This window comes from Lithobates pipiens, unplaced genomic scaffold (assembly GCF_037356315.1).
Source record: "Lithobates pipiens isolate NorthernLeopardFrog02 unplaced genomic scaffold, aLitPip1_a1.2 Scaffold_22, whole genome shotgun sequence".
NCBI lineage: Eukaryota > Metazoa > Chordata > Amphibia > Anura > Ranidae > Lithobates > Lithobates pipiens.
Window position 1 is genome coordinate 2434120 of NW_027507784.1, and position 27251 is coordinate 2461370.

The 27251-nt window shown below is 51.5% G+C and overlaps 1 protein-coding gene across 1 annotated transcript in view; it reads right to left on the minus strand.

Annotated features, from left to right (window-relative positions):
* LOC144000325 (uncharacterized) overlaps positions 1-27251 on the minus strand; it is a 141377-nt gene that overhangs the window by 87082 nt on the left and 27044 nt on the right. The window contains exons 7-10 of the mRNA XM_077494063.1: positions 26977-27048; positions 26341-26482; positions 22973-23084; positions 18862-18977 (exon numbers count right to left, since the gene is read on the minus strand). Coding sequence (XP_077350189.1) covers positions 18862-18977; positions 22973-23084; positions 26341-26482; positions 26977-27048 — 442 coding nt within the window. The remainder of the gene's footprint in view (positions 1-18861; positions 18978-22972; positions 23085-26340; positions 26483-26976; positions 27049-27251) is intronic.

Consider the following 27251-nt stretch of genomic DNA (forward strand, 5'->3'; position numbering starts at 1 on the left):
GGGAGAGTGGTATAGGGATGTTGGGAGAGGTGCTGATGAAGCTCTGTAAAGTGGAGAAGGGATACTCCTCTGGAAGGAGCGGGGAGAGTGGTATAGGGATGTTGGGAGAGGTGCTGATGTAAAGTGGAGAAGGGAAGCTCCTCTGGAAGGAGAGGGGAGAGTGGTATAGGGATGTTGGGAGAGGCGCTGATGAAGCTCTGTAAAGTGGAGAAGGGACGCTCCTCTGGAAGGAACGGGGAGAGGGGTATAGGGATGTTGGGAGAGGTGCTGATGAAGCTCTGTAAAGTGGAGAAGGGACGCTCCTCTGGAAGGAGAGGGGAGAGTGGTATAGGGATGTTGGGAGAGGCGCTGATGAAGCTCTGTAAAGTGGAGAAGGGACGCTCCTCTGGAAGGAGAGGGGAGAGGGGTATAGGGATAATGGGAGAGGCGCTGATGAAGCTCTGTAGAGTGGAGAAGGGACGCTCCTCTGGAAGGAGAGGGGAGAGGGGTATAGGGATGTTGGGAGAGGTGCTGATGAAGCTCTGTAAAGTGGAGAAGGGACGCTCCTCTGGAAGGAGAGGGGAGAGTGGTATAGGGATGTTGGGAGAGGTGCTGATGAAGCTCTGTAAAGTGGAGAAGGGACGCTCCTCTGGAAGGAGCGGGGAGAGTGGTATAGGGATGTTGGGAGAGGTGCTGATGAAGCTCTGTAAAGTGGAGAAGAGACGCTCCTCTGGAAGGAGCGGGGAGAGTGGTATAGGGATGTTGGGAGAGGCGCTGATGAAGCTCTGTAGAGTGCAGAAGGGACGCTCCTCTGGAAGGAGCGGGGAGAGTGGTATAGGGATGTTGGGAGAGGTGCTGATGAAGCTCTGTAAAGTGGAGAAGGGATACTCCTCTGGAAGGAGCGGGGAGAGTGGTATAGGGATGTTGGGAGAGGCGCTGATGAAGCTCTGTAAAGTGGAGAAGGGACGCTCCTCTGGAAGGAGTGGGGAGAGTGGTATAGGGATGTTGGGAAAGGCACTGATGAAGCTCTGTAAAGTGGAGAAGGGAAGCTCCTCTGGAAGGAGAGGGGAGAGGGGTATAGGGATGTTGGGAGAGGTGCTGATGAAGCTCTGTAAAGTGGAGAAGAGATGCTCCTCTGGAAGGAGAGGGGAGAGTGGTATAGGGATGTTGGGAGAGACGCTGATGAAGCTCTGTAAAGTGGAGAAGAGATGCTCCTCTGGAAGGAGAGGGGAGAGTGGTATAGGGATGTTGGGAGAGGCGCTGATGAAGCTCTGTAAAGTGGAGAAGGGACACTCCTCTGGAAGGAGCGGGGAGAGGGGTATAGGGATGTTGGGAGAGGTGCTGATGAAGCTCTGTAAAGTGGAGAAGGGACGCTCCTCTGGAAGGAACGGGGAGAGGGGTATAGGGATGTTGGGAGAGGTGCTGATGAAGCTCTGTAAAGTGGAGAAGGGACGCTCCTCTGGAAGGAGAGGGGAGAGTGGTATAGGGATGTTGGGAGAGGCGCTGATGAAGCTCTGTAAAGTGGAGAAGGGACGCTCCTCTGGAAGGAGAGGGGAGAGGGGTATAGGGATGTTGGGAGAGGCGCTGATGAAGCTCTGTAGAGTGGAGAAGGGACGCTCCTCTGGAAGGAGAGGGGAGAGGGGTATAGGGATGTTGGGAGAGGTGCTGATGAAGCTCTGTAAAGTGGAGAAGGGACGCTCCTCTGGAAGGAGAGGGGAGAGTGGTATAGGGATGTTGGGAGAGGTGCTGATGAAGCTCTGTAAAGTGGAGAAGAGACGCTCCTCTGGAAGGAGGGGGGAGAGTGGTATAGGGATGTTGGGAGAGGCGCTGATGAAGCTCTGTAGAGTGCAGAAGGGACGCTCCTCTGGAAGGAGCGGGGAGAGTGGTATAGGGATGTTGGGAGAGGTGCTGATGAAGCTCTGTAAAGTGGAGAAGGGATACTCCTCTGGAAGGAGCGGGGAGAGTGGTATAGGGATGTTGGGAGAGGTGCTGATGTAAAGTGGAGAAGGGAAGCTCCTCTGGAAGGAGAGGGGAGAGTGGTATAGGGATGTTGGGAGAGGCGCTGATGAAGCTCTGTAAAGTGGAGAAGGGACGCTCCTCTGGAAGGAGCCGGGAGAAGGGTATAGGGATGTTGGGAGAGGCGCTGATGAAGCTCTGTAAAGTGGAGAAGGGACGCTCCTCTGGAAGGAGAGGGGAGAGGGGTATAGGGATGTTGGGAGAGGTGCTGATGAAGCTCTGTAAAGTGGAGAAGAGATGCTCCTCTGGAAGGAGAGGGGAGAGTGGTATAGGGATGTTGGGAGAGACGCTGATGAAGCTCTGTAAAGTGGAGAAGAGATGCTCCTCTGGAAGGAGAGGGGAGAGTGGTATAGGGATGTTGGGAGAGGCGCTGATGAAGCTCTGTAAAGTGGAGAAGGGACGCTCCTCTGGAAGGAGAGGGGAGAGTGGTATAGGGATGTTGGGAGAGGCGCTGATGAAGCTCTGTAAAGTGGAGAAGGGACACTCCTCTGGAAGGAGCGGGGAGAGGGGTATAGGGATGTTGGGAGAGGTGCTGATGAAGCTCTGTAAAGTGGAGAAGGGACGCTCCTCTGGAAGGAACGGGGAGAGGGGTATAGGGATGTTGGGAGAGGTGCTGATGAAGCTCTGTAAAGTGGAGAAGGGACGCTCCTCTGGAAGGAGAGGGGAGAGTGGTATAGGGATGTTGGGAGAGGCGCTGATGAAGCTCTGTAAAGTGGAGAAGGGACGCTCCTCTGGAAGGAGAGGGGAGAGGGGTATAGGGATGTTGGGAGAGGCGCTGATGAAGCTCTGTAAAGTGGAGAAGGGACGCTCCTCTGGAAGGAGAGGGGAGAGGGGTATAGGGATGTTGGGAGAGGCGCTGATGAAGCTCTGTAGAGTGGAGAAGGGACGCTCCTCTGGAAGGAGAGGGGAGAGGGGTATAGGGATGTTGGGAGAGGTGCTGATGAAGCTCTGTAAAGTGGAGAAGGGACGCTCCTCTGGAAGGAGAGGGGAGAGTGGTATAGGGATGTTGGGAGAGGCGCTGATGAAGCTCTGTAGAGTGGAGAAGGGACGCTCCTCTGGAAGGAGAGGGGAGAGGGGTATAGGGATGTTGTTAGAGGTGCTGATGAAGCTCTGTAAAGTGGAGAAGGGACGCTCCTCTGGAAGGAGCGGGGAGAGTGGTATAGGGATGTTGGGAGAGGTGCTGATGAAGCTCTGTAAAGTGGAGAAGAGACGCTCCTCTGGAAGGAGCGGGGAGAGTGGTATAGGGATGTTGGGAGAGGCGCTGATGAAGCTCTGTAGAGTGCAGAAGGGACGCTCCTCTGGAAGGAGCGGGGAGAGTGGTATAGGGATGTTGGGAGAGGTGCTGATGAAGCTCTGTAAAGTGGAGAAGGGATACTCCTCTGGAAGGAGCGGGGAGAGTGGTATAGGGATGTTGGGAGAGGTGCTGATGTAAAGTGGAGAAGGGAAGCTCCTCTGGAAGGAGAGGGGAGAGTGGTATAGGGATGTTGGGAGAGGCGCTGATGAAGCTCTGTAAAGTGGAGAAGGGACGCTCCTCTGGAAGGAGCGGGGAGAGGGGTATAGGGATGTTGGGAGAGGCGCTGATGAAGCTCTGTAAAGTGGAGAAGGGACGCTCCTCTGGAAGGAGAGGGGAGAGGGGTATAGGGATGTTGGGAGAGGTGCTGATGAAGCTCTGTAAAGTGGAGAAGAGATGCTCCTCTGGAAGGAGAGGGGAGAGTGGTATAGGGATGTTGGGAGAGACGCTGATGAAGCTCTGTAAAGTGGAGAAGAGATGCTCCTCTGGAAGGAGAGGGGAGAGTGGTATAGGGATGTTGGGAGAGGCGCTGATGAAGCTCTGTAAAGTGGAGAAGGGACGCTCCTCTGGAAGGAGAGGGGAGAGTGGTATAGGGATGTTGGGAGAGGCGCTGATGAAGCTCTGTAAAGTGGAGAAGGGACACTCCTCTGGAAGGAGCGGGGAGAGGGGTATAGGGATGTTGGGAGAGGTGCTGATGAAGCTCTGTAAAGTGGAGAAGGGACGCTCCTCTGGAAGGAACGGGGAGAGGGGTATAGGGATGTTGGGAGAGGTGCTGATGAAGCTCTGTAAAGTGGAGAAGGGACGCTCCTCTGGAAGGAGAGGGGAGAGTGGTATAGGGATGTTGGGAGAGGCGCTGATGAAGCTCTGTAAAGTGGAGAAGGGACGCTCCTCTGGAAGGAGAGGGGAGAGGGGTATAGGGATAATGGGAGAGGCGCTGATGAAGCTCTGTAGAGTGGAGAAGGGACGCTCCTCTGGAAGGAGAGGGGAGAGGGGTATAGGGATGTTGGGAGAGGTGCTGATGAAGCTCTGTAAAGTGGAGAAGGGACGCTCCTCTGGAAGGAGAGGGGAGAGTGGTATAGGGATGTTGGGAGAGGTGCTGATGAAGCTCTGTAAAGTGGAGAAGGGACGCTCCTCTGGAAGGAGCGGGGAGAGTGGTATAGGGATGTTGGGAGAGGTGCTGATGAAGCTCTGTAAAGTGGAGAAGAGACGCTCCTCTGGAAGGAGCGGGGAGAGTGGTATAGGGATGTTGGGAGAGGCGCTGATGAAGCTCTGTAGAGTGCAGAAGGGACGCTCCTCTGGAAGGAGCGGGGAGAGTGGTATAGGGATGTTGGGAGAGGTGCTGATGAAGCTCTGTAAAGTGGAGAAGGGATACTCCTCTGGAAGGAGCGGGGAGAGTGGTATAGGGATGTTGGGAGAGGCGCTGATGAAGCTCTGTAAAGTGGAGAAGGGACGCTCCTCTGGAAGGAGTGGGGAGAGTGGTATAGGGATGTTGGGAGAGGCGCTGATGAAGCTCTGTAAAGTGGAGAAGGGACGCTCCTCTGGAAGGAGAGGGGAGAGGGGTATAGGGATGTTGGGAGAGGTGCTGATGAAGCTCTGTAAAGTGGAGAAGGGACGCTCCTCTGGAAGGAGTGGGGAGAGTGGTATAGGGATGTTGGGAGAGGTGCTGATGAAGCTCTGTAAAGTGAAGAAGGGAAGCTCCTCTGGAAGGAGTGGGGAGAGTGGTATAGGGATGTTGGGAGAGGTGCTGATGAAGCTCTGTAAAGTGGAGAAGAGACGCTCCTCTGGAAGGAGCGGGGAGAGGGGTATAGGGATGTTGGGAGAGGCGCTGATGAAGCTCTGTAAAGTGGAGAAGGGAAGCTCCTCTGGAAGGAGCGGGGAGAGGGGTATAGGGATGTTGGGAGAGGCGCTGATGAAGCTCTGTAAAGTGGAGAAGGGACGCTCCTCTGGAAGGAGCGGGGAGAGTGGTATAGGGATGTTGGGAGAGGTGCTGATGAAGCTCTGTAAAGTGGAGAAGAGACGCTCCTCTGGAAGGAGAGGGGAGAGTGGTATAGGGATGTTGGGAGAGGCGCTGATGAAGCTCTGTAAAGTGGAGAAGGGACGCTCCTCTGGAAGGAGAGGGGAGAGTGGTATAGGGATGTTGGGAGAGGTGCTGATGAAGCTCTGTAGAGTGGAGAAGGGACGCTCCTCTGGAAGGAGCGGGGAGAGTGGTATAGGGATGTTGGGAGAGGCGCTGATGAAGCTCTGTAAAGTGGAGAAGGGATGCTCCTCTGGAAGGAGAGGGGAGAGGGGTATAGGGATGTTGGGAGAGGTGATGATGAAGCTCTGTAAAGTGGAGAAGGGAAGCTCCTCTGGAAGGAGAGGGGAGAGGGGTATAGGGATGTTGGGAGAGGTGCTGATGAAGCTCTGTAAAGTGGAGAAGAGACGCTCCTCTGGAAGGAGCGGGGAGAGTGGTATAGGGATGTTGGGAGAGGCGCTGATGAAGCTCTGTAAAGTGGAGAAGGGACGCTCCTCTGGAAGGAGTGGGGAGAGTGGTATAGGGATGTTGGGAGAGGCGCTGATGAAGCTCTGTAAAGTGGAGAAGGGACGCTCCTCTGGAAGGAGAGGGGAGAGTGGTATAGGGATGTTGGGAGAGGCGCTGATGAAGCTCTGTAAAGTGGAGAAGGGACGCTCCTCTGGAAGGAGTGGGGAGAGTGGTATAGGGATGTTGGGAGAGGCGCTGATGAAGCTCTGTAAAGTGGAGAAGGGACGCTCCTCTGGAAGGATAGGGGAGAGGGGTATAGGGATGTTGGGAGAGGCGCTGATGAAGCTCTGTAAAGTGGAGAAGGGACGCTCCTCTGAAAGGAGAGGGAAGAGTGGTATAGGGATGTTGGGAGAGGCGCTGATGAAGCTCTGTAAAGTGGAGAAGGGACGCTCCTCTGGAAGGAGCGGGGAGAGTGGTATAGGGATGTTGGGAAAGGCGCTGATGAAGCTCTGTAAAGTGGAGAAGGGACGCTCCTCTGGAAGGAGAGGGGAGAGGGGTATAGGGATGTTGGGAGAGGTGCTGATGAAGCTCTGTAAAGTGGAGAAGGGACGCTCCTCTGGAAGGAGCGGGGAGAGTGGTATAGGGATGTTGGGAAAGGCGCTGATGAAGCTCTGTAAAGTGGAGAAGGGAAGCTCCTCTGGAAGGAGAGGGGAGAGGGGTTTAGGGATGTTGGGAGAGGTGCTGATGAAGCTCTGTAAAGTGGAGAAGAGATGCTCCTCTGGAAGGAGAGGGGAGAGTGGTATAGGGATGTTGGGAGAGACGCTGATGAAGCTCTGTAAAGTGGAGAAGAGATGCTCCTCTGGAAGGAGAGGGGAGAGTGGTATAGGGATGTTGGGAGAGGCGCTGATGAAGCTCTGTAAAGTGGAGAAGGGACGCTCCTCTGGAAGGAGAGGGGAGAGTGGTATAGGGATGTTGGGAGAGGCGCTGATGAAGCTCTGTAAAGTGGAGAAGGGACACTCCTCTGGAAGGAGCGGGGAGAGGGGTATAGGGATGTTGGGAGAGGTGCTGATGAAGCTCTGTAAAGTGGAGAAGGGATGCTCCTCTGGAAGGAACGGGGAGAGGGGTATAGGGATGTTGGGAGAGGTGCTGATGAAGCTCTGTAAAGTGGAGAAGGGACGCTCCTCTGGTAGGAGAGGGGAGAGTGGTATAGGGATGTTGGGAGAGGCGCTGATGAAGCTCTGTAAAGTGGAGAAGGGACGCTCCTCTGGAAGGAGAGGGGAGAGGGGTATAGGGATGTTGGGAGAGGCGCTGATGAAGCTCTGTAGAGTGGAGAAGGGACGCTCCTCTGGAAGGAGAGGGGAGAGGGGTATAGGGATGTTGGGAGAGGTGCTGATGAAGCTCTGTAAAGTGGAGAAGGGACGCTCCTCTGGAAGGAGAGGGGAGAGTGGTATAGGGATGTTGGGAGAGGTGCTGATGAAGCTCTGTAAAGTGGAGAAGGGACGCTCCTCTGGAAGGAGCGGGGAGAGTGGTATAGGGATGTTGGGAGAGGTGCTGATGAAGCTCTGTAAAGTGGAGAAGAGACGCTCCTCTGGAAGGAGCGGGGAGAGTGGTATAGGGATGTTGGGAGAGGCGCTGATGAAGCTCTGTAGAGTGCAGAAGGGAGGCTCCTCTGGAAGGAGCGGGGAGAGTGGTATAGGGATGTTGGGAGAGGTGCTGATGAAGCTCTGTAAAGTGGAGAAGGGATACTCCTCTGGAAGGAGCGGGGAGAGTGGTATAGGGATGTTGGGAGAGGTGCTGATGTAAAGTGGAGAAGGGAAGCTCCTCTGGAAGGAGAGGGGAGAGTGGTATAGGGATGTTGGGAGAGGCGCTGATGAAGCTCTGTAAAGTGGAGAAGGGACGCTCCTCTGGAAGGAGCGGGGAGAGGGGTATAGGGATGTTGGGAGAGGTGCTGATGAAGCTCTGTAAAGTGGAGAAAGGACGCTCCTCTGGAAGGAGAGAGTTGCATAGGGATGTTGGGAGAGGTGCTGATGAAGCTCTGTAAAGTGGAGAAGGGACGCTCCTCTGGAAGGAGAGGGGAGAGTGGTATAGGGATGTTGGGAGAGGTGCTGATGAAGCTCTGTAGAGTGGAGAAGGGACGCTCCTCTGGAAGGAGAGGGGTATAGGGATGTTGGGAGAGGTGCTGATGAAGCTCTGTAAAGTGGAGAAGAGACGCTCCTCTGGAAGGAGTGGGGAGAGTGGTATAGGGATGTTGGGAGAGGCGCTGATGAAGCTCTGTAAAGTGGAGAAGGGACGCTCCTCTGGAAGGAGAGGGGAGAGTGGTATAGGGATGTTGGGAGAGGCGCTGATGAAGCTCTGTAAAGTGGAGAAGGGACGCTCCTCTGGAAGGAGTGGGGAGAGTGGTATAGGGATGTTGGGAGAGGCGCTGGTGAAGCTCTGTAAAGTGGAGAAGGGACGCTCCTCTGGAAGGAGTGGGGAGAGTGGTATAGGGATGTTGGGAGAAGCGCTGATGAAGCTCTGTAAAGTGGAGAAGGGACGCTCCTCTGGAAGGAGAGGGGAGAGGGGTATAGGGATGTTGGGAGAGGTGCTGATGAAGCTCTGTAAAGTGGAGAAGGGACGCTCCTCTGGAAGGAGAGGGGAGAGTGGTATAGGGATGTTGGGAGAGGTGCTGATGAAGCTCTGTAAAGTGGAGAAGGGACGCTCCTCTGGAAGGAGCGGGGAGAGTGGTATAGGGATGTTGGGAGAGGCGCTGATGAAGCTCTGTAAAGTGGAGAAGAGATGCTCCTCTGGAAGGAGAGGGGAGAGTGATATAGGGATGTTGGGAGAGGCGCTGATGAAGCTCTGTAAAGTGGAGAAGAGATGCTCCTCTGGAAGGAGAGGGGAGAGTGGTATAGGGATGTTGGGAGAGGCGCTGATGAAGCTCTGTAAAGTGGAGAAGGGACGCTCCTCATGAAGGAGAGGGGAGAGTGGTATAGGGATGTTGGGAGAGGCGCTGATGAAGCTCTGTAAAGGGGAGAAGGGACGCTCCTCTGGAAGGAGAGGGGAGAGTGGTATAGGGATGTTGGGAGAGGCGCTGATGAAGCTCTGTAAAGTGGAGAAGGGACACTCCTCTGGAAGGAGCGGGGAGAGGGGTATAGGGATGTTGGGAGAGGTGCTGATGAAGCTCTGTAAAGTGGAGAAGGGACGCTCCTCTGGAAGGAGCGGGGAGAGTGGTATAGGGATGTTGGGAGAGGCGCTGATGAAGCTCTGTAAAGTGGAGAAGGGACGCTCCTCTGGAAGGAGCGGGAAGAGGGGTATAGGGATGTTGGGAGAGGTGCTGATGAAGCTCTGTAAAGTGGAGAAGGGACGCTCCTCTGGAAGGAGAGGGGAGAGTGGTATAGGGATGTTGGGAGAGGCGCTGATGAAGCTCTGTAAAGTGGAGAAGGGAAGCTCCTCTGGAAGGAGAGGGGAGAGGGGTATAGGGATGTTGGGAGAGGCGCTGATGAAGCTCTGTAGAGTGGAGAAGGGACGCTCCTCTGGAAGGAGAGGGGAGAGGGGTATAGGGATGTTGGGAGAGGTGCTGATGAAGCTCTGTAAAGTGGAGAAGGGACGCTCCTCTGGAAGGAGAGGGGAGAGTGGTATAGGGGTGTTGGGAGAGGTGCTGATGAAGCTCTGTAAAGTGGAGAAGGGACGCTCCTCTGGAAGGAGCGGGGAGAGTGGTATAGGGATGTTGGGAGAGGTGCTGATGAAGCTCTGTAAAGTGGAGAAGAGACGCTCCTCTGGAAGGAGCGGGGAGAGTGGTATAGGGATGTTGGGAGAGGCGCTGATGAAGCTCTGTAGAGTGCAGAAGGGACGCTCCTCTGGAAGGAGCGGGGAGAGTGGTATAGGGATGTTGGGAGAGGTGCTGATGAAGCTCTGTAAAGTGGAGAAGGGACACTCCTCTGGAAGGAGCGGGGAGAGTGGTATAGGGATGTTGGGAGAGGTGCTGATGTAAAGTGGAGAAGGGAAGCTCCTCTGGAAGGAGAGGGGAGAGTGGTATAGGGATGTTGGGAGAGGCGCTAATTAAGCTCTGTAAAGTGGAGAAGGGACGCTCCTCTGGAAGGAGCGGGGAGAGGGGTATAGGGATGTTGGGAGAGGTGCTGATGAAGCTCTGTAAAGTGGAGAAAGGACGCTCCTCTGGAAGGAGAGGGGAGAGTTGCATAGGGATGTTGGGAGAGGTGCTGATGAAGCTCTGTAAAGTGGAGAAGGGACGCTCCTCTGGAAGGAGAGGGGAGAGTGGTATAGGGATGTTGGGAGTGGTGCTGATGAAGCTCTGTAGAGTGGAGAAGGGACGCTCCTCTGGAAGGAGAGGGGTATAGGGATGTTTGGAGAGGTGCTGATGAAGCTCTGTAAAGTGGAGAAGAGATGCTCCTCTGGAAGGAGTGGGGAGAGTGGTATAGGGATGTTGGGAGAGACGCTGATGAAGCTCTGTAAAGTGGAGAAGGGACGCTCCTCTGTAAGGAGAGGGGAGAGTGGTATAGGGATGTTGGGATAGGCGCTGACGAAGCTCTGTAAAGTGGAGAAGAGATGCTCCTCTGGAAGGAGAGGGGAGAGTGGTATAGGGATGTTGGGAGAGGCGCTGATGAAGCTCTGTAAAGTGGAGAAGGGACGCTCCTCTGGAAGGAGTGGGGAGAGTGGTATAGGGATGTTGGGAGAGGCGCTGATGAAGCTCTGTAAAGTGGAGAAGGGACGCTCCTCTGGAAGGAGTGGGGAGAGTGGTATAGGGATGTTGGGAGAAGCGCTGATGAAGCTCTGTAAAGTGGAGAAGGGACGCTCCTCTGGAAGGAGAGGGGAGAGGGGTATAGGGATGTTGGGAGAGGTGCTGATGAAGCTCTGTAAAGTGGAGAAGGGACGCTCCTCTGGAAGGAGAGGGGAGAGTGGTATAGGGATGTTGGGAGAGGTGCTGATGAAGCTCTGTAAAGTGGAGAAGGGACGCTCCTCTGGAAGGAGAGGGGAGAGTGGTATAGGGATGTTGGGAGAGGCGCTGATGAAGCTCTGTAAAGTGGAGAAGAGATGCTCCTCTGGAAGGAGAGGGGAGAGTGGTATAGGGATGTTGGGAGAGGCGCTGATGAAGCTCTGTAAAGTGGAGAAGAGATGCTCCTCTGGAAGGAGAGGGGAGAGTGGTATAGGGATGTTGGGAGAGGCGCTGATGAAGCTCTGTAAAGTGGAGAAGGGACGCTCCTCTGGAAGGAGAGGGGAGAGTGGTATAGGGATGTTGGGAGAGGCGCTGATGAAGCTCTGTAAAGTGGAGAAGGGACACTCCTCTGGAAGGAGCGGGGAGAGGGGTATAGGGATGTTGGGAGAGGTGCTCATGAAGCTCTGTAAAGTGGAGAAGGGACGCTCCTCTGGAAGGAGCGGGGAGAGTGGTATAGGGATGTTGGGAGAGGCGCTGATGAAGCTCTGTAAAGTGGAGAAGGGACACTCCTCTGGAAGGAGCGGGGAGAGGGGTATAGGGATGTTGGGAGAGGTGCTGATGAAGTTCTGTAAAGTGGAGAAGGGACGCTCCTCTGGAAGGAGAGGGGAGAGTGGTATAGGGATGTTGGGAGAGGCGCTGATGAAGCTCTGGAAAGTGGAGAAGGGACGCTCCTCTGGAAGGAGCGGGGAGAGGGGTATAGGGATGTTGGGAGAGGCGCTGATGAAGCTCTGTAAAGTGGAGAAGGGAAGCTCCTCTGGAAGGAGCGGGGAGAGTGGTATAGGGATGTTGGGAGAGGCGCTGATGAAGCTCTGTAAAGTGGAGAAGGGACGCTCCTCTGGAAGGAGAGGGGAGAGGGGTATAGGGATGTTGGGAGAGGCGCTGATGAAGCTCTGTAGAGTGGAGAAGGGACACTCCTCTGGAAGGAGCGGGGAGAGGGGTATAGGGATGTTGGGAGAGGTGCTGATGAAGCTCTGTAAAGTGGAGAAGGGACGCTCCTCTGGAAGGAGAGGGGAGAGGGGTATAGGGATGTTGGGAGAGGTGCTGATGAAGCTCTGTAAAGTGGAGAAGGGACGCTCCTCTGGAAGGAGCGGGGAGAGTGGTATAGGGATGTTGGGAGAGGTGCTGATGAAGCTCTGTAAAGTGGAGAAGGGACGCTCCTCTGGAAGGAGCGGGGAGAGGGGTATAGGGATGTTGGGAGAGGTGCTGATGAAGCTCTGTAAAGTGGAGAAGGGACGCTCCTCTGGAAGGAGCGGGGAGAGTGGTATAGGGATGTTGGGAGAGGCGCTGATGAAGCTCTGTAAAGTGGAGAAGGGACGCTCCTCTGGAAGGAGAGGGGAGAGGGGTATAGGGATGTTGGGAGAGGTGCTGATGAAGCTCTGTAAAGTGGAGAAGGGACGCTCCTCTGGAAGGAGAGGGGAGAGGGGTATAGGGATGTTGGGAGAGGTGCTGATGAAGCTCTGTAAAGTGGAGAAGGGACGCTCCTCTGGAAGGAGCGGGGAGAGTGGTATAGGGATGTTGGGAGAGGTGCTGATGAAGCTCTGTAAAGTGGAGAAGGGACGCTCCTCTGGAAGGAGAGGGGAGAGGGGTATAGGGATGTTGGGAGAGGCGCTGATGAAGCTCTGTAGAGTGGAGAAGGGACACTCCTCTGGAAGGAGCGGGGAGAGGGGTATAGGGATGTTGGGAGAGGTGCTGATGAAGCTCTGTAAAGTGGAGAAGGGACGCTCCTCTGGAAGGAGCGGGGAGAGTGGTATAGGGATGTTGGGAGAGGTGCTGATGAAGCTCTGTAAAGTGGAGAAGAGACGCTCCTCTGGAAGGAGCGGGGAGAGTGGTATAGGGATGTTGGGAGAGGTGCTGATGAAGCTCTGTAAAGTGGAGAAGGGACGCTCCTCTGGAAGGAGCGGGGAGAGTCGTATAGGGATGTTGGGAGAGGCGCTGATGAAGCTCTGTAAAGTGGAGAAGGGACACTCCTCTGGAAGGAGCGGGGAGAGTGGTATAGGGATGTTGGGAGAGGTGCTGATGTAAAGTGGAGAAGGGAAGCTCCTCTGGAAGGAGCGGGGAGAGTGGTATAGGGATGTTGGGAGAGGTGCTGATGAAGCTCTGTAAAGTGGAGAAGGGACACTCCTCTGGAAGGAGCGGGGAGAGTGGTATAGGGATGTTGGGAGAGGTGCTGATGTAAAGTGGAGAAGGGAAGCTCCTCTGGAAGGAGAGGGGAGAGTGGTATAGGGATGTTGGGAGAGGCGCTGATGAAGCTCTGTAAAGTGGAGAAGAGACGCTCCTCTGGATGGAGCGGGGAGAGTGGTATAGGGATGTTGGGAGAGGCGCTAATGAAGCTCTGTAAAGTGGAGAAGAGACGCTCCTCTGGAAGGAGAAGGGAGAGTGGTATAGGTATGTTGGGAGAGGCGCTGATGAAGCTCTGTAAAGTGGAGAAGGGACGCTCCTCTGGAAGGAGCGGGGAGAGGGGTATAGGGATGTTGGGAGAGGTGCTAATGAAGCTCTGTAAAGTGGAGAAAGGACACTCCTCTGGAAGGAGCGGGGAGAGTAGTATAGGGATGTTGGGAGAGGCGCTGATGAAGCTCTGTAAAGTGGAGAAGGGAAGCTCCTCTGGAAGGAGAGGGGAGAGGGGTATAGGGATGTTGGGAGATGCGCTGATGAAGCTCTGTAAAGTGGAGAAGGGACGCTCCTCTGGAAGGAGCGGGGAGAGTGGTATAGGGATGTTGGGAGAGGCGCTGATGAAGCTCTTTAAAGTGGAGAAGAGACGCTCCTCTGGAAGGAGCGGGGAGAGTGGTATAGGGATGTTGGAAGAGGCGCTGATGAAGGTCTGTAAAGTGGAGAAGGAAAGCTCCTCTGGAAGGAGAGGGGAGAGGGGTATAGGGATGTTGGGAGAGGCGCTGATGAAGCTCTGTAAAGTGGAGAAGGGACGCTCCTCTGGAAGGAGCGGGGAGAGGGGTATAGGGATGTTGGGAGAGGCGCTGATGAAGCTCTGTAAAGTGGAGAAGGGACGCTCCTCTGGAAGGAGAGGGGAGAGTGGTATAGGGATGTTGGGAGAGGCACTGATGAAGCTCTGAAAAGTGGAGAAGGGACGCTCCTCTGGAAGGAGAGGGGAGAGGGGTATAGGGATGTTGGGAGAGGTGCTGATGAAGCTCTGTAAAGTGGAGAAGGGACGCTCCTCTGGAAGGAGCGGGGAGAGTGGTATAGGGATGTTGGGAGAGGCGCTGATGAAGCTCTGTAAAGTGCAGAAGAGACGCTCCTCTGGAAGGAGTGGAGAGAGTGGTATAGGGATGTTGGGAGAGGCGCTGATGAAGCTCTGTAGAGTGGAGAAGGGACGCTCCTCTGGAAGGAGCGGGGAGAGTGGTATAGGGATGTTGGGAGAGGCGCTGATGAAGCTCTGTAGAGTGGAGAAGGGACGCTCCTCTGGAAGGAGTGGAGAGAGTGGTATAGGGATGTTGGGAGAGGTGCTGATGAAGCTCTGTAAAGTGGAGAAGAGACGCTCCTCTGGAAGGAGCGGGGAGAGTGGTATAGGGATGTTGGGAGAGGCGCTGATGAAGCTCTGTAGAGTGGAGAAGGGACGCTCCTCTGGAAGGAGAGGGGAGAGGGGTATAGGGATGTTGGGAGAGGTGCTGATGAAGCTCTGTAAAGTGGAGAAGGGACGCTCCTCTGGAAGGAGCGGGGAGAGTGGTATAGGGATGTTGGGAGAGGTGCTGATGAAGCTCTGTAAAGTGGAGAAGAGACGCTCCTCTGGAAGGAGCGGGGAGAGTGGTATAGGGATGTTGGGAGAGGCGCTGATGAAGCTCTGTAAAGTGGAGAAGGGACGCTCCTCTGGAAGGAGAGGGGAGAGGGGTATAGGGATGTTGGGAGAGGTGCTGATGAAGCTCTGTAAAGTGGAGAAGGGAAGCTCCTCTGGAAGAAGCGGGGAGAGGGGTATAGGGATGTTGGGAGAGGTGCTGATGAAGCTCTGTAAAGTGGAGAAGAGACGCTCCTCTGGAAGGAGTGGAGAGAGGGGTATAGGGATGTTGGGAGAGGCGCTGATGAAGCTCTGTAAAGTGGAGAGGAGACGCTCCTCTGGAAGGAGCGGGGAGAGGGGTATAGGGATGTTGGGAGAGGCGCTGATGAAGCTCTGTAGAGTGAAGAAGAGACGCTCCTCTGAAAGGAGAGGGGAGAGGGGTATAGGGATGTTGGGAGAGGTGCTGATGAAGCTCTGTAGAGTGGAGAAGGGACGCTCCTCTGGAAGGAGAGGGGAGAGTTGTGTAGGGATGTTGGGTTTGGCTGGTCAGTTGTTCTGAAGTGATTTGTCTCGAGCAAGCCCCTAGCCTTAGGAACAGGGAAGGAACGTTGTCTGGAAAACTGTGTTCATTTTTCAGGATCAGCAGGAACAGAAGCCTTGTGTAAGGAAAGATCAGATATCACTATATGTAACTATATGTAATGGTGTGAGAAAGTTCCATAAGAAACATCCCCCTATTTCCCATCATAAGATAACTGGTAGAAAAGCTTCCCCCAAGAACCAAAAGTGGAACCTTTTGTTGAAGTGTGAAGGTCCTTCTACAGAGTCAGCCAAGTAACAGCTTTACCGATGACGAGAGATGACTTGGACCTTCTATGAGAGCCCAGGATGGAGTCTCCCATCCAGGGGGAGTACAGGGCCACCTACTGCTCCTCTAGGGGGATCCAGAGACCGGGGAAGTATATGAGGGACTCCGGCTCAATGGACTCTTATTCAGCAAAAAAGATCATTAACCAGCTATGAGGAACCTTCCGCTGATCTTGTGATGGAGATCTTCTGCGGTTCTACAGTATATATGACAAGTCTCTTCTGTAAAAATTTTAAGCAGCTAAGTGATCTCCATTACTCCCAGATAATGAAGAATCGGTGGAGATGCGGTGAAGGAAATGCCGGAAGGCGAGGCACTGGGTGGAGAGGAAATGATCCCCCCGGGGTTCTAGGCCCTGGAAAGAAGTGAGAGAAGATTGGACTGCAGGAGAAGAATATGTGAACCCTCCTAAGAGAAGGTCCCCGGGGGGAGGCTTGTCCGGGCCTACAGAGAGATGAGTCTCCCTCTCAGGGATGGTACGGTGGGCGGTGTAGCCTTGTGGCCCTGGCGGAATGTGTGGCCCTGGAAGCTCCCAGTTTATGTATATGGGTCTAAATTGTGAAGACGGGTGTTGGTTCCCCGTGACTTCATCTAGGACCCCACTGGACTGATATTGAAGGTCTTCTTCTGTAATCATGGCTTACATGCTGCCTGTGCAGATATAATTACATATATACGGAGAATTACGGTTCCTAAAACAAGAACAAACCCCGGAAATGTAAAGATTTGTTTACTTCCCCTTTATAAGAACTGAAGAATTTGCTGAACTTCTCTTTGTGAAGATCTTTTGTGTTACATGAAATGAAACTCCTTGCAGTTCTAAGCTGAATGTCTGCTGAGATGAGTGCTGGGAACACAAGACAAACTTTTTTTGTATATTCTTAAAAAAAATAAAAATAAATAAAAGATATGTGACCATCCGAGTAACAATCCACCCCATACCTCCAGGACAGGGTAGGGATTGTGGCTGGTATTTTCGGGGTACACCCTGTACCTCCACCTGAGATAATAAGATTCATGATTGTCTGTTCATTGGGCCTGCTGAGTTCACAATATCTCCATTTCTATGGACCGTGTCCAGTATTACCCGTGTACACCCGGAGCCAAGAGAGAGTTTCAGGAGAGAGAGCCAGGAGAGTCGAGAGAGACAGGAGAGATGAGAGAGAGACACAGGAGAGAAAGCCAGGGGAGAGAGAGAGAGACAGGAAAAACGAGAGCCAGGAGAGTAAAGAGAGAGAGAGAGAGAGTCAGGAGAGAGTCAGGAAAGAGAGACAGCAGAGAGAGACAGGAGAGATGAGAGCCAGGAGAGTAAAGAGGGAGAGAGACAGGAGAGAAAGCCAGGAGAGAGTCAGGAAATAGCCGGGAGAGGAGAGAGAGAGAGAGGAGAGCCAGGAGAGTGAAGAGTGAGAGAGGAGAGCCAGGAGACAGCCAGGAGAGTGAAGAGAGAGAGAGAGAGAGGAGAGTGAAGAGAGAGAGAGAGAGGAGAGTGAAGAGAGAGAGAGACAGGAGAGAGAGTTAGGAGAGAGCTTTGAGAGTCAGGAGAGAGAGCCTGGAGAGAGAGTTAGGAGAGATCCAGGATAGTCGAGAGAGAGAGAGAGAGAGAGAGAGAGAGAAAGTCAGGAGAGAGAGGCAGGAAAGAGCAGGTAGAGTCGAGAGATAGAGCCAGGGGAAAAAAAACAGGAGAGACAGCCTGGAGAAAGCCAGGAGAGAGATAGCCAGGAGAAAGAGCCAGAGAGAGGAGTGCCAGGAGAGAGAGCAGAGAGAGACAGTCAGGAGAGCGAGCCAGGAGGAAGAGCGTCAGGAGAGAGCCAAGAGAGAGCGACAGGAGAGAGGAAAGAGAGCGATCCAGGTGAGACAGCCGGGAGAGATAGGAGAGAAAAGTAGAGAGAGTAAGGACAGACAGCAAGGAGACATGAGAGAGAGTCAGGAGAAACAGAACAGAGAAACAAAAGAGAGCCAGGAAAGTCGAGAGAGAGTGAGATGGGAGAGAGAAAAACGGGAAAGAGAGAGAGAGACAGTTGAGTCAGGAGAGAGAGCCTGGAAGGAAAGCCATTATCGAGAGTGACAGGAGAGAGAGCCAGGAGAGAAAGCCAGGAGAGAGAGTGTCAGGAGAGTGAGACTCGGTAGAGAGAGTGTCAGGAAAATGCCAGGAGAGTCAGGAGATTGAAAGTCAAGAGAGAGAAAGAGATAATGTAGCACTGACCCTCGAAGGAGCTGCTGGTTTTTGTTGGGCTTATCATTACCTCATCTGCTCACTGTGTCCATCTCAGGGGCCCCGTTGTAAAGTGAATTATAGAATATCGGCTTCGACACTTCGTCCTTTTTCCAAAGATTTATTTGAAAGAACATGAATTTTGTAATAGAGGGATGGAGGGGTAAGGGGGATTTAGGTTATCTGGTAATTGTTAGAGGTATTTCCCTGATCCAGAGGACACACATCTTCCACAGGCTGGATCCAGAAATCACCAGATAGACCTCTCTCAATACCCTATCAGCCGGTGAGAAGCTCGAACAAATTCTCTACCTCAGACTTGTCAATTCAACGCAATCGTTGTGCAATGCTCTGCGACAGGAAAGCACAACCAGCAACTTCTTGTAAAGTTAAAGAGCGTCACGCAGTACCAGTTTCTTTCAGCCAATCCGGCGGTCCTGTGTGGTAGGTGACCCGGGATGTGGCCCCCAACTGAGTCTCCAGGCTCTTCCAGAGATACCGGCCCTGTTGCTCGGTCCTCTCCTGAAAAAGTCCTCCCCTGGATCCTCCAGTCACTTGACTTCTCCCCACAAGCAAGACAGCACAGGACCACCCCTGGATCGGTAGTCCCCAAGACTTTTGGGCCCCCCCTTTCAGTTGCAAAGCCTCGAGCCAGCCAAACCCGAGACATAGAGAAAAGACAGCACACATCTCAGGCCAGAAGGGCCACGAGGTCGGAATAACAAACCCAAAAATATGGCGCCTGTACCTTAAATACCCTTACCCAGAATGCACAGTTGGTGAACCACTCCCACCGGTTTCTGAGTAAAAGGGGTATCCAATGCATTCAGCCTGTTGTATTTCCAACACTTACTGATGGTGACAACGACACCCACGGCCAAGTGGAAACCAACACAACCCAACTGAACTGGTACAGAAACCAGAACTTTGACATACTTGGTCTGAGCCAAACTGCAGCCTCAGACAAACTTAAATCTACAAAAATAATAGCGTTCCGTACTGAAAATACCAGCGCTACAATCGTCAAGGCTGAGAGAGCCAGGAGAAAGCAGGGAGATATACGAGAGGTATCCATAAGATATTGGAGAAAGAGCCAGGAGAGAGAGATATGGAGAGAGAGACAGAAGAAAGAGATATGGAGAGAGAGAGACAGAAGAAAGAGAGCCAGGAGAGAGAGACAGAAGAGAGAGATATGGAGAGAGACTCCAGATAGGAGAGTAAGGAGAGGGAACCGGGAGATATATAGTAAGAGCGTGAGGGAGCCATAAAAAAGAGCCAAGAGAGAGAGACAGGGGAGAGAGAAGAGAGTGTCAGGAGGGACAGACATTTTTGAATATTTTGTTTTTTTAGTTTGACCAAGACAATCTGAATGAATGACTTTACCGATGACAAAAAATTGCACCCGTAGACAGGAGTCCTCTTCCATGGTCTGCGGTAAGACTGTCACCTTCCACGGAGCAACGCCCAGAGCTGAGGACAGCGCGCCCCGCAGGGCTAACCTGAAAGGAAATGTCTTACAATCAGTCTGAGGCAATGACAAGAATCACACTAAAGGAACCCTGGAGGTACTGTCCAACTTTTGGGGCGATTCTGGAAATTTTGAATCACAGCTTTGACCAGCCTCATAAAAGCTTAACCAGTTCATGACTAGAAAAGGGTTCAGTCACAGGACCTTCTGTTAAATGTCACTTTAATATTATAATATTTTTAGTTTTTTTAATCATTACTTTATCAGTATGAAATCTACATGCTTGATTTGGAACACGTGTCCTGTATCCATCGCCATTGCATTGGATTTCATTATGTAATGTATGCAATTGTTTGTGCTGACATCTAGTGGTAGCCCACTGTAACTATAATTTCTTTATTACTGTATTTGTGAAGTGGTACAATCCAGTTGACCCGTGTGTTTAGGTTGGTTGTTTTAGTCTATAGATAGTCCTCTCTCTTCTTCTCCATGTTTCCTCAGTTAGTTACCAGCCTTCAGGGTGGGAACAAGGCTTAAGCCCCATACACACTATCAGATTTTCTGATGATTTTTTCCTTCGGATTTACCAAAACCATATAATATGAGGTCAAACCTTAGATGATTCAATGTGTATGCAATCAGGCCGGCCCTTCCACTACATGGTTTTGGTAAATCTGAAGACAAAAATCAGCAGAAAATCTGATAGTGTGTATGGGGCTTACGAAGATCATTGTCTCTTTACACTTTGATTTGATGGGTGAGAGTAAGAGAGTAGAGGGAGTCAGGAGAGATACAGCCACATATTGTACATCAACATCCATGTAAAACTACATTGGATTACACCACCATGTCTTTTTGGAGAGTTAAGCTGTCCGTGGAGAGTGTTTATTTGGCAGTTGACTGAATAAACACTCTCCACAGACTGGTTGGAAGGACCGAGGTCTAAGGGAAGTATGTCAATGAATAAAGTGGTGTTTGAAACAGAACAATGCTCATATCAATTACCAAAATTACATAAAACCAAATGAATCAAAATACATGAAACACCAGCAATTTACCTTCCAAATTACTCCGAGCCCTGAAAAACTCCACTATTCAAAATATGTGGAAATCTGGGGTGTAATACTACTATTCAAGGTGGCCTTCTAGCACCGTGACTTAATATCATCAAATGATGAAATTATGGTTGCTTTCCCAGATCTTTCCAGATGTTTATATTCTCTAGAGCAGTGATGGCGAACCTCGGCACCCCAGATGTTTTGGAACTACATTTCCCATGATGCTCCACTACACTGCAGAGTGCATGAGCATCATGGGAAATGTAGTTCCAAAACATCTGGGGTGCCAAGGTTCCCCATCACTGCTCTACAGGCTATGATGAAGTCTCTCCAATTCCAACATTTTCCAAAATATTCCAATTTTTGCTGAAATTTTATTTACTAAACCCCCCCCCCCCCCCCCGATGCCTGGCTCTCTCACCCAATGACATCGGCCTTGTGTCTGCGGCTCACCTGAGAACTTTCCATTTCTACACCGGCTTACCCCTCTATGTATTCTGTATTCCGAATCATTGGGGGCCACTTGAGGTCACCCATAAGTTGATAACCAGCTGATATCTTCAAGCAGAAAGACCAATTGCCTACTGCCTCTTGGGTTGGTCACTGACTACTTTTGTGCCCATTTCTTTAAAAATACTTGAGAAATAAATGTGGGGTGAGATGTTGAGCACAGTGACCAATCAGGTGTCATCTGCTATCCTCTATGAGCCCAGGTAAAGGAATGTGATTGGTTACTGTGGGCAGTGACTTGTTCTTATTACTGTGGTTTTTTTTTTAGGTAATATCCATGTGTTTCTCATCAACAATTCCCAACTCCTGTCGTGTTTTTTTTCTCTTGGGGAAAATTTGAGGACCATCATGACAGTTGATTGTCATACTTACCAACATTTCAGTCCCAGAACACAGGTAACCCCAATCACAGCCTGTTTAGGCCCTCCCAGTGACCGGTGACCCAACCCAGACCATCACCTTAGTGGAGTGGGCCTGCCCATACTTCACCTATGACTTTCCCCAGCTTGGACCAGCTTTGTAAGCCCTTGTACACACGGTCGGAGATTCCGACGGAATGTGTCCGATCGGACCGTTTTGTCGGATAATCCGACTGTGCATGATCTTCATCCGAGTATCCGACGGACCAAGTTTTCCAACTTGTCGGTATAATTTTGCAACAACATGATCTGATCGGACTTTGTCCGATCATGTGTAGAGAATTCCGATCGGACAAAGTGCCACGCATGCTCAGATCAAATTCCTGCACCAAAGCTATTGGCTACTAGCCTGAACGTAGTCCAGTCGTAACTAAATAACGTCATCACGTTCTGAACGATCGGATTTTCCGACAACTTTGTCCGACCGTGTGTATGCAACAGTTTCGGACAAAATCCATCGGACAAAATCCAACGGATTTGGTTGTCGGAATGTCCGACCTGTGTGTACAAGGGCTAACAGCTGAAAGCAGGTCACAGAAGTTCAGACCGAATTGCACTCCTGTTATCCACAGGAGAAGTTCAGACAAACAAGCTTAGCCTGTACCCCTTCTTTAAATAAAGGTCACGATGTGATCCCAGGAAACGGTCCGGCACACAGAATTATCAGGATTAGGTCCAAGATGTGGGACTGTCCCAGAAAATCCAGGACAATTAACATTTATGGATTATGGTGGGTTCAGGAGGAACGTCTGAGACTTCTAAAGAGAATGGTCTTGTTGGGTACCAAATCATTCACCTCTCTGTCTCAGGATGATACAATAACCGATCTATTGTAACTCTGGGCAATGTTACTGGTTGCAGATCTCTTTTTTTCTTTACAAGATGGTCAGCTATGCACTATTTAATTATGTCTGGCTTTACACAGGAGCAGTCTGGAGGATGTAGAAGAGTTGAACCATAACCAACGACCTCTGAGAGTAGGAGGGGTCAGATATAAGGAAAAGCCCGGGAAAAAGTCAGGGCAGATGTGGGAGATGTGGAATAGTATCCAAATTATAACCATCACTGGGCCAGAACTACAATGCCCATAGACACCTGAGAGCAGGAGGAGCCAGATATAGGGAAAAGCCCGGGAAAGATTCAGGGCAGATGTGGGAGATATGAAGGGGAGGTGAACAAAAACCATTTCTGGCCCGTGATGCCCATAGACACCTGAGAGCTGGAGGAGCCAGATATAGGGAAAAGCCCGGGAAAAAGATGCGGAAGAGTATTCGAACCATAACTGTCCTGGGCTATAACTACAATACCTATGGACGCCTGAGAGCAAGAGGGGTCAGATATAAGGAAAAGTCAGGGAAAAAGTCAGGGAAGGTGTGGGAGATGGGGAAGAGTATTCGAATCATAACCATCCCTGGGCTATAACTACAATGCCCATAGACACCTGAGAGCAAGAGGGGTCAGATATAAAGAAAACCCCAGAAAAAGAGTCAGAGCAGATGTAGGAGATGTGGACACGAATTCGAACCCTAACCATTCCTGGGCCATAACTACAATGCCCATGGATTCCTGAGAGCTAGGGGTCAGATATAAGTAAAAGCCCGGGAAAGAGTCCACCACCATTGTTGTACCGCAGGATAAGGGGGCCCTCCACCATGCAATAAACTCATTACCATCAGAGGACTGTCGAGAAGGGAGTTGGTGAGAGGGTTCCAGACCCATTATTACGTTCTAATCACTTGCTAGCGATTTTCAGACCCAGATCCATTACTAAGCTACATTCACTTAGTATACTCATCACCTTGCGCACCAACGGTTTTAAAGGGCCCCAACTTCATCATACTACAGACTGTTTATCTGTGTGCGGTTCTTGTGTGTCTGCTGGGGGGGGGCTCACAGACAAGGTATTCTGGGGGTGTCAGTGAGGGTGAGGCCTTACACAGGGCTAGACGAGAGCAGAGAACCCAAAATTACCAGCGGCTCATGTGGAGGTAGCGCCACACTATGACAGCATATTACACTCATTGTTCATCCAGACTCACCTATCGAAAGGTGTGACTTTTTGGAATTTGAGGGACGTGATGGAGACATCGGGGAGGAGCATCAAGGACAGTTCTAGGGAGTCCCATGTCAGTGCCAAAGTCCTGCTGACAACTGATATAACATAGGGAACAGGTTACACAGTGCTGTATAAGAATAATACATTATGGGCAGTATATGGGCTGCTCACTCTTTTATGGATCTCAGAAATGTTCGATGGATAACCATCATACAAACAGGATGAACAAATATACAGAACTGATGAAACAAATCTATACATACAGTGGGGGAAATAATGATTGGCTCCCCTGCAGATTTTGACAAAGAAATGAAGGGTCTATCATTTTTATCATAGTTGTATTTTATATGATAAAGACAGAATATCAACCAAAAATCCAGAAAAAAAACACATCATACGAATGTTATAAATGGAGTTGAAGTTCAGTGAGTAAAATAAGTATTTGATCCTCAAGCAAAACATGACTTAGTAGTTGGTGGAGAAACCCTTGTTGGCGATCACAGAGGTCTGTTGTAGGTTTCCACACATCTCAGGAGGGATTTTGGTCCTCTCTTCTTTACAGATCTTCTCTAAATCCTGAAGGTTTCTTGGCTGTCTCTTGGCAACTCGAAGTTTCAGCTCCCTCCATACATTCTCTATAGGATTAAGGTCTGGAGACTGGCTAGGCCACTCCAGGACCTTAATGTGCTTCTTCTTGAGTCACTTCTTTGTTGCCTTGGCGGTATGTTTTGGGTCATTTTCATGCTGGAAGACCCATCCATGACCCATCTTCAGTGTTCTGCCTGAGGGGAGAAGATTCTCATCCAAGATCTTACAATACATGGCCCCGTCCATTAGCCCCTCAATGTGGCAGAGTCAGGCTGTACCTTAAGCACAGAAACAACCCCAAAGCATCATGTTTCTACCTCCGTGTGTGACTGTAGGGATGGTGTTCATGTTCCCACCTCTGTGTGTGACTGTAGGGATGGTGTTCATGTTCCCACCTCCGTGTGTGACTGTAGGGATGGTGTTCATGTTCCCACCTCTGTCTGTGTGACTGTAGGGATGGTGTTCATATTTCCACCTCCGTGCGTGACTGTAGGGATGGTGTTCATGTTTCCACCTCCGTGTGTGACTGTAGGGATGGTGTTCATGTTCCCACCTCCGTGTGTGACTGTAGAGATGGTGTTCATGTTCCCACCTCCGTGTGTGACTGTAGGGATGGTGTTCATGTTTCCACCTCCGTGTGTGACTGTAGGGATGGTGTTCATGTTCCCACCTCCGTGTGTGACTGTAGGGATGGTGTTCATGTTCCCACCTCCGTGTGTGACTGTAGGGATGGTGTTCATGTTCCCACCTCCGTGTGTGACTGTAGGGATGGTGTTCTTAGGGTCATAGTCACCATTTGTCTTCCTCCAAACACGGCAAGTCCCCTCCTCAAGAAGGCACATGTAGAGTCATGCCAATGAACATCTAAATGATTCAGAGAAGGATTGGGGGAGAAAGTTCTGTGGCAGATGAGACCGAAATTTAGTTATTTTGCATTAACTCGACTTGCCAGGTTTGGAGGAAGAAAAATGGTGACTATGACCCTAAGAACACCATCCCTACAGTCACACACGGAGGTGGGAACATGAACACCATCCCTACAGTCACACACGGAGGTGGGAACATGAACACCATCCCTACAGTCACACACGGAGGTGGGAACATGAACTCCGTCCCTACAGTCACACACGGAGGTGGGAACATGAACACCATCCCTACAGTCACACACGGAGGTGGGAACATGAACTCCATCCCTACAGTCACACACGGAGGGGGGAACATGAACTCCATCCCTACAGTCACACACGGAGGTGGGAACATGGACACCATCCCTACAGTCACACACGGAGGTGGGAACATGAACACCATCCCTACAGTCACACACGGAGGTGGGAACATGAACACCATCCCTACAGTCACACACGGAGGTGGGAACATGAACACCCTCCCTACAGTCACACACAGAGGTGGGAACATGGACACCATCCCTACAGTCACACACGGAGGTGGGAACATGGACACCATCCCTACAGTCACACACGGAGGTGGGAACATGGACACCATCCCTACAGTCACACACGGAGGTGGGAACATGAACACCATCCCTACAGTCACACACGGAGGTGGGAACATGAACACCATCCCTACAGTCACACACGGAGGGGGGAACATGGACACCATCCCTACAGTCACACACGGAGGTGGGAACATGAACACCCTCCCTACAGTCACACACAGAGGTGGGAACATGGACACCATCCCTACAGTCACACACGGAGGTGGGAACATGGACACCATCCCTACAGTCACACACGGAGGTGGGAACATGGACACCATCCCTACAGTCACACACGGAGGTGGGAACATGAACACCATCCCTACAGTCACACACGGAGGTGGGAACATGAACACCATCCCTACAGTCACACACGGAGGTGGGAACATGAACACCATCCCTACAGCCACACACGGAGGTGGAAACATGGACACCATCCCTACAGGCACACACGGAGGTGGAAACATGAACACCATCCCTACAGCCACACACGGAGGTGGAAACATGGACACCATCCCTACAGGCACACACGGAGGTGGAAACATGATTCTTTGGGGCTGTTTCTCTACTAAAGGCACAGACTGACTTTGCCACATTGAGGGGCCAATGGACGGGGCCGTGTATTGTAAGATCTTGGAGGAGAACCTTCTCCCCTCAGGCAGAAGACTGAAGATGGGTCATGGACGGGTCTTCCAGCATGACAATGATCCAAAACATACCGCCAAGGTAACAAAGAAGTGGCTCAAGAAGCACATGAAGGTCATGGAGTGGTCTAGCCAGTCTCCAGACCTTAATCCTATAGAAAATGTATGGAGGAGCTGAAACTTCGAGTTGCCAAGAAACCTTCAGGATTTAGAGAAGATCTGTAGAGAAGAGAGGAGCTCCTCCCGAGATGTGCAAACCTCATCACCACCTACAAGAAACGTCTGACCTCTGTGATCACCAACAAGGGTTTCTCCACCAACTACTAGGGGATCAAATACTTATTTCACTCACTGAACTGCAACTCCATTTATAACATTTGTATCATGTGTGTTTTTCTGGATTTTTGGTTGATAGTCTGTCTCTCTCATATAAAATACACCCATGATAAAAATGATAGGTCCTTCATTGAGCACATTTACACAATGGGCAGGGGAGCCGATCATTATTTCCCCCCTCTGTACTACAATCATCACATAAAATGAATGCAGTGACTGAAACAAAGAAAGCAAATGACTAAATTGCACCATGTGTGGGCATCATAAGACCGCCTCTGAGGATGATACCTGTGAAGTCTCCGGCCAGAGGTAAGTTGCTATCTGTGAACACCAGCCGGTTGCGTGGAGATATCGGTCCATGTTTACCCACCAGATCTCCGACTCTGCAGTGCTGGGACACCTGGGGGCCACACCACGACCAGTTCCCTCCCTGGAGAGAGAAGAAAAGGGAATGGTAGTCTGTGTCTCATTTCTCCACCCTACTCTCTGTGCCTCTACCCCCCTCACACAATGGAGGCTGGGAGGGTGACACCATCTCCTGGCTTTGGCATGGCAGGAGCTGGTAATTTGCGGTAGGGCCATCACCAAAGAATACAATATGCCACCAGCCATCCACAAGCGTCAGTTCAGAGTGGACTCGTCCTTCCTTTTCTGGCGTTTACTCCTCCTGGTTATGACACCATTAAGGGTTTTACAGGTAGGTGTACATAGACTGGGAGGGGCTTCATACTAAACATCAGACAATCGCTGATTTTCACTACTGACGTCATCACAAGGTCTTCTCCAGTGTCTAAGCATGATAGGACTGAGGGGTGGCAATTAAATTAGGGTGAGGTTGTGTGCTCCAGCCCTTACCACTACCTGGCATTGCACCACTTAGGTTGCGTTTGATGGACATTTGAGGTCACACTGGGTCTCTCTCACCTGATTGGGTATTTCATATGGATTGTATGTTTCTCCCCCGTTGTCTTGGGTGCGGATGGACCAGCTGAGGTTCTGCAAAGAAAAGAAACCATCAATAGCAAAGTCTGGACCAGATGTGGGCCTCTATTCCACACCAGGGCAGATTTAGCAAGAGGGCTCAATTGGCCAGTGCCTAGGGTGGCAGGAGAAGGAGGGGCGGCAGCACAATCTCTGTATACAGTTCTGGTTCTATGTTCTCATTTATAAACCTAACACACGGCTGGTAAGAATATCTG